Source organism: Nanorana parkeri, unplaced genomic scaffold (genome assembly GCF_000935625.1).
Source record: "Nanorana parkeri isolate BGI_ZX_2015 unplaced genomic scaffold, ASM93562v1 scaffold281, whole genome shotgun sequence".
Lineage (NCBI taxonomy): Eukaryota > Metazoa > Chordata > Amphibia > Anura > Dicroglossidae > Nanorana > Nanorana parkeri.
Window position 1 is genome coordinate 4,146 of NW_017306549.1, and position 7,357 is coordinate 11,502.

Here is a 7,357-nt window from a genome sequence, read left to right on the forward strand (position 1 = left end):
TTCCAAATAATCCCACACAATATCTAGCAAAATGCTGTGAGGTCTACCAACAGTTGATTTTGGCAGTAAGACAGAAAGGCTCTAAAGCATGTATCAAGACAGTCACATTCAGAACAACAGAAAGCACCGTAAATCACATTAATCCTGGTTTTGTTTTTGTTGGGATGACAAGAGCTTGCACTCTTGAATTGCCTAACATTACCTTTCAGCTGATCGATATCGGCTCTTCAAGTCCTCAAGATGTGGAAGCACTCTGTCAAGTTCTCCTTCATTACAAACCAATTGATCATCCAGAGGTAAGGATAAAAGAAGGCTGTATTTACACAGGTGAAATTGTATACACAGACACTGAAAACGATACACAACTATCAGCACCCTTAGAGAAGTCAGACAATTTTACATTGTGCACTTCAGAAATTCATGCTTTGACTGATCTTTCTGCTGAACTAAATAATTTTGAATTCAATGAGCTCTCAAGCAAAGATGTAGAGATTAGAATGGACAAAATAGGTGCCCACACTGAAGACTATTTTCCAGTCAGTCTTTCTAGCTGGCAATATGGAAACACATTGTACTGGAATGGTGTGGCTTCTGATAAACATAAGTTAGTTGCTCTGGATTTTGCAGGAACTGTAACAGCCGTTGGAAAAGATGTCCGCAAAATTCAAGTTGGGGATAGAGTTGCTTCATGTTATCCAACAGTTGCAAATTCCACAGTGAGGCTGCCAGAGAGTGTTTGCTGTTTAATTAAGACGTTTCCAGTGCTAAGAGAATCACCTTTTGTTTCGCTATTTGTCTTAGCCTGGGAAATTTTACATAACCGACTACCAGGTGCAAAAAACAAATCTAAACTGACAATTGTAACAACAGAAGAAAAGTCAGTTTTGAGTAAAATTTTATCAAAGGCAGCAAAACAAAGAGGGTGGGAAACCACAATATCTCCAGGAAGTACAGCTAATGGCAAACAGTGCAGTGCCATGATTATACTTCCTACATCAGAAGTAATCTCAGGAGAAGACCTTGCCCAGCTTTCCCAACTTAAAGATGTGGTAATCATATGTGACCGGAAAAAATCTACACATTTCCATAGTTTAGCAATCAACTGCAGACATAACATTCACATACACATACTAGACCTTGCAACTGTTTTCCAAAGAGCATACCTACAAAAGTATGCTAAGGCTATCTACAAATGGCTTCGATCACTGTTGTCAGACATTTCTCTCATCCTTCCAAAATCCATAATTCAGCCTTCTAACAGCAAATCCAATCTGAACAATATGGTGTCCAGCTACTTTCTAGCACAATCCTTACCGCTCATTGAGTTAGACAAAAACACAATTGCAAAGATACCAATGTCTGTCTCTGATGCCGTTCTTTTTAGGCACAATGCTGTTTACATTGTGGCAGGTGGACTGACTGGCTTGGGATTTGAAACAGTCAAATTTATTCTAAACAATGGAGGTGGCCACATTGTGATTCTCTCAAGAAGAAACCCAAATACTGAAATGAAACAACAAATAGCCAAAGCAATGAGTGAAAAAGAGAACACTAAGATAATAACAATATCATGTGATATAGGCCATTATGCTGATGTGAAGAAAGCTATTGATTCAATACAAAAGATCTTCCCAAATATTCCAATCAAAGGTGTCTTTCACAGTGCTGTTGTTCTGCATGATGGCATCTTGGAGAATTTAAATTTGTCACTCTTTGAGAAGGTCCTGAGCCCAAAAGTTAATGGTGCTGTCAATCTCCACTGTGCCACATTAAACCAAAAACTGGATTATTTTGTATGTTATTCATCTGTTGCTTCCTTTCTTGGAAACTACGGACAAGCTAATTATGCTGCTGCCAACTCCTTTCTGGACATTTTCTGCCAATACAGAAGAAATCTTGGTCTTCCTGCCCAATCAATTAATTGGGGAGCTCTGAATATTGGGGGTGTTATTGGATCAACCACAGGTCGTTAACATTTTGCAAGCATCCTGCCCAATCAATTAATTGGGGAGCTCTGAATATTGGGGTGTTATTGGATCAACCACAGGTTCGTAACATTTTGCAAGCAAGAGGACTACTTCTGTTAAGTGTACCAGAAATTCATGAATACCTGAAGAAATGTCTCTTACTAAACAATACTCAGCAGGCAATAGTCAAGTTTGATTTTAAATTGATATATGACAGCCTGGCTTCACGCATCCCAGGTATGAAGAGGAGATTGTTCAGTTTGGTGAATGAATATGTGAACAATTTGGATGACAAAAACCAAATAAAGCGATCCAAAGTTAATACACAGAAATCAGAGGAATACATTTTGTCACTAGTAAGTGAACTCACAAGTGTAACTTTAGGTGACATCACAATGAGTAGCCTTATGATTTCTTTAGGAATTGACTCTATGTTGGCAATGACATTACAGCAACGTGTCTTTGAAGAGAAAGGAGTAAATGTTTCTGTTGTCAAACTACTGGATCCCAACACAACCATTTTAGATGTGGGCTCATGGATTAAAGAAAACTCTTCAGATGAAGAAAAGTTGACGGAGAAAATAATACTGGACACAAAGCTGTAAAAACATTCATTTATTCATTCCTTATTCTATGCAAAACCAAAAAGAAGTTTGGGCTTTAGATATACTTAGAATTGGCAGAACTGAATGAAGCCACAAATATGAAATATACTAAGCTGAATAAGTTACCCAGGAAAATCCCTACAATAAAAAAAAAAAAACAGTAAGGCACTTTGTATTCTTAGAAGACCTATGTTTATCTGTTCATGTGAAAACATTATATTTGAGTTTATTTTTTCTATATTTACAAATGCAATTATGATCGCACAGACAGAAGACTCAATGTTGCTGTATGTACAAAAAAATTAAGACCTCTTGCACACACCTGTAAATAGCTTTACAGGGTACAGTTTGGGCATATTTGTCTACCTGGGAGTCACAGGTGTGGTGCACAGCTGCTTGCAATTGTAATACAAAAATTAGGAACCATAAATGATTCTGATATATCTAATATCATGTAGACTATTGCAAATTGATTCTCATACCCATACAAATACTATAGGTTAACCTCTCCAAATCTTCCTGACGAAGCCTCGGCGAAACGCGTTGAAGACTGGAGCAAGCACAGAATCATGGCTGAACTAATGATATATAGAACAATTATGTACAATTAATCATGCAAATAAGATATGAATACAATGAGGGCAATGACCAATATATGAATTTATAATCATGGTTTCTGTGTGGGTTCCAGGGAGGTTATTTATGTTGTACACATCTATTTATGGTTTTTTATATGGATGAATTTTAGCATATTTATATGTATAGACATTATGAATTGAGTATATTAAAAATGGAATTTTATTATATATATATGAATCAATTGACTTTATTATTGGATCAATTCCCTGCTATTCTCCAGTGGTCACCACAAAGCCCCTTTCTTTCTCTTTCCCCCTTTTTTTGATATACACAGCTGCTTGCAGCCAGCCTGTAGAAATGGGGCTGGCTGAAGTCCTGCAGTACGGATATATATGTAAATCCTATTGCTTACATGTATATCAGGACTTATCCCCTGCCCCGAATGTTGAGGGCCCTTAGTTTGGAGAAGCGTGTAAGTCCCATTGTGCATGTAAACAATGGGAAAAAAGGTGTTTACAATGATCCTATGCAACATAACGTTTTATCATATTTGGGAGTAAACTCACCCACCAGACAATTTACTGGCAAAAAATAGTATATTTGTACAAACAATAATAATACAGGGAGAGCTTTCACTTTAAATCTACCAGAGATTTAAAGCCCATACCCAGTCAAAGAACAAAAGCTGGAACATGCAATTAAAACTCATACTGGAGATATTTTTCTGTTTCTTTTTTATATGATTTAGACCAGGTAAATGTCCTGAGGTGCTGTTTAGTACAGTGGTGGCTGTGAAACATTACATTCCTTGCTAGCTTCACCATTCGATAGAGTAGGGAATGGTTAAAACCCGTCTATTTTTTACACCCACCATGAGTGTCCACTCGGAAATTATCCTTTACTTCCTATCCCCTAAATATAAAAAGAAGTGAGAAAATCTGTCCAAAGTGAGGTAAATGTCCACTTAGTGTGTCACTGGAACAAGAATCCCCACTTGAAGATTTTTCCTCCTACACTTTTGTGCTGACAACCTAAAGTATTGGATTTTCTCTCACTTTCAGGACCGGTGTCAATGGTCATCAGCACAATGAGAGTGAATCTCTCAAACAGGGACACAGACAGCAAAAGATAAATAAAAAGATTTTTTAGATACAAGGTAACATAATATAACCTCTTTATGATTAGAGATAATAATGGAAGATTTATGGGTCAAACCAAAGAAGAATGTTCAAATCCTATTTAATCACAGGGCCATGTAAATTGTAATTGTAACATAATAATTAAAAGGAGGATATATATCCTGGCAAGCAGCAATCAATGGTACTAAACATTAGTGGTGGACATATCCTGATACAGTAAAGCAACTTTGAGCATTCAAGCAATTTATTAAAATGAATGACTCTGACAGCATACAGTGTGTGCCTGAGGTCATCAAATGTAAATGATGCAATAGGCGAACCTAACCTCTTTTGTTTGGACAGGACATTGATTTTAACACAAATAATTTTATAATTGATGTAACCAATAAAACAAACATATATCTGGCTTCTTTGTGTCTGAGTTGTTTTCTTCTTTTACACACTGCTAAGAAGTTAACCCTGTATATGTATGTAACATTACAGGTACTTGCCTAACTTGGAGTGACATATTCCTTTACCTGGTCTCAGTGTCTACCTTGTGGTGCGAGGTTATTTTAGGTGCCCATGTCATCTGCTGTATGTACTGTATGTGTATATGTACAGTACGTATATATACTGCATACACATTCATTTTATGCAAAAATAAAAAATCCTGGTATGTGAAATATCTACTGCTGGCTGATACATCAGCACAGTGCATATGATCTGGCAGGAGAAACCACAATGTGTGGTGGAGGGGAGAAGGTATTCTTTGCACCATCAGGGTCAAATTCTTGCAGTAGCTGGGTGGTAGCGAAGCCGGAAAGGGGAGAATATTTACAGGTTTGGTATTGTGCACAAGTGACTCCTGCACTGAAAGAGTCAGTTTAATTTGGATTAACATGAAATCATATTTATTTTTTTATATAAGTGGAGGCACAGCAGATATTCTAGAATAGCAGCCATTTTACAGGACAAGTTACTGGCAACAATAAAAGTACCAAATGTGTATGCTTTTCTCAGCAGTCTGCCACTGTGTTGTATGAATATTCCCCTCAAGGCACATTTCAAACCCTCCCATTGGGTAAGGGGACAGTCATTGTTCTGATGGTCTAGAGCAAAGTCGCGAATAGCCTGGGAAATGGCTTATTTGCAAACCAAATCAAAGAACAAGAGAAACTTGTGACCCTTAAAGTTAGGTTTATGGGGTGTAGTTAATACAGAGTAAAAGCTGAGGACCTTGTCATCTGGTTCTAAAATGCACCAAACATCGACTGATTGTAACACAACTAAAGCCTGCCTAATCTTAGATAAAGTAGCAAAGCATAGAGTCAACTTACTGGAAGAACAGTCGGGTTGTGGCATCAGAGCTAGCCTGAAGCTGAAATGGATCTGAACCACAACTGGGTTCACACAAGATGTATGCTGCTGTTTCTAATTATGTTGTGTTCGGTGCACCGGAGAAATCACAAACTCAGAAGGTAACGGTCTATGAAAGCTCTAATTTTATTCAGGGCGGTCTCTCTCCTTTATACACAGATAACAGGAGAGTGTTCGTCACACATATGCCCACATCTGTTATCTCGAAATGTCTTGTACTATTGGGAAAACTAGAGGGGCTGTTAGTTAAAGTTTTGTGTCTCTCGCTAATTGGTTAGTCAAAGATATCTTCTGCCTGTAGCGTCCTCCCTCTGCATTCCTTTCATGTATCCTCGGCGTGCTCCCGAATACAGGTTATATCTCTTGGTTACGCATAGCAACGCTAAAAAGCTGAGTAAGGAAAGTCACAAAGCTAGGAAGCAAATGAAACAAATTCAAAACAATTTAAAACAGAAAAGGACATTTTCTTGATATGATCCATAGTCCTTCACAGTCCCCCCTAAAATGACTATTTCTATGTAGATAAATTTACCTGTCCCTTAACCTATCACCTGGAGCACACCCCGGAACTCTTTTCTTAACATGTGTAGGGGCCGTCCCAGGGGGCTAATCCACCTCTGGTCCCAACATGTTGGTATGCACTGTCAGTTGGTCTCTGTCCCTACTCTCACTAACCTAAGGTGTTATAACATTATATTTGGGGGACAAGGATTGTAACGGGGAATATGGTTTCTCGTCATCACTCAGGTAGGTGTCCTCTTCTACCTGTATCATGGTTGGGGTCAAAGTACTCTCATCCATCGCTTTGGCCATTAACTTCTTGGCATAGGGGATCACACAGCAGACTACTAGGCTGATAAAGATCAGAACAATGAGAATCACCACACCTACTTGGGCTGATGCTTTCTGCCAACCTGTCATCCAATTAAAATATTGGTCCCATGGGTCTGTGATACCTGAATTCTTCTTTAGTTCCACTGACAGGTCTGTTAGCTTCTTAATGGCTATGGTAACTTTACCATTTGGGCCGGTGTTGTCTGGGATGTACGTGCAGCAGGTTCCCACGTCTTTAATCATTTTGCATACACCCCCCCTCTCCGCAAGAATCATGTCTAAAGCCCTCATGTTTTGGAATGTCATGTAAGAGGTGGGGCCTAATTGGTCAGCAATTCCCTGCAGGGCATCTCTGGTATAATTCATGAACCGCTGCTGGTTGTAATATATGTAATTTATCCAGTCTACATTCTTGTTGACAGTAATTATGGGAATCAAGGACTCAAAACCTGCTTTTACCTGGTCTCGAGCCTTGAACTCGTCTGGGACCCCCCTTGGGACTCCTATGGCATCTATGTACACATGTGGGTCGAAACTGCCTGATGGGGTACTTCTTTTCCTTCTATGACTGTGCCATGGTTCAGGGTGTGGGGTAGACAGGTCGTAGGAGAGAATGTGAAGGGGTATAATGGGCACACTCTCCTCTCCAGTTCCCCTTTAGCCTTGATCTAATTTTTAAATCCCCACAAATCCAATACACGACACCCAAGGATTGGACTTGGTTCTGTACCAATTTACCTGAGATGCTACTGTAGGCAGCACAGTAGTCCTCAGTGAAATTCCCCAAGAGTCTCCCTTCTCCTTCCCAGTTTGAATAGCAGATGTAGTTCCCCGGGTAAATGGTGATACCTTCACCTGGTTTCGAGGTTTCTGT

General features: G+C 39.0%; 1 protein-coding gene across 1 annotated transcript; it reads left to right on the forward strand.

The window, feature by feature from the left end:
• Positions 1–240: 240 nt before the first annotated feature.
• On the forward strand, positions 241–2,572 carry LOC108787733 (phthioceranic/hydroxyphthioceranic acid synthase-like). The gene is made up of 3 exons (XM_018557354.1): positions 241–296; positions 1,157–1,944; positions 2,013–2,572. Exons 1-3 carry the CDS (start codon positions 241–243, stop codon positions 2,570–2,572), a joined length of 1,404 nt encoding a protein of 467 aa, XP_018412856.1.
• Positions 2,573–7,357: the final 4,785 nt, after the last annotated feature.

Bases quoted from the DNA above. Each gene is read 5' to 3' on its own strand.
- LOC108787733 (XM_018557354.1), top strand. From the start codon at position 241: ATGTGGAAGCACTCTGTCAAGTTCTCCTTCATTACAAACCAATTGATC. The intron at 297-1,156 runs GTAAGGATAAAA...TGTTTTCCAAAG, and splicing joins AACCAATTGATCATCCAGAG to AGCATACCTACAAAAGTATG. The intron at 1,945-2,012 runs GTGTTATTGGAT...TTAATTGGGGAG, and splicing joins GGGAGCTCTGAATATTGGGG to CTCTGAATATTGGGGTGTTA.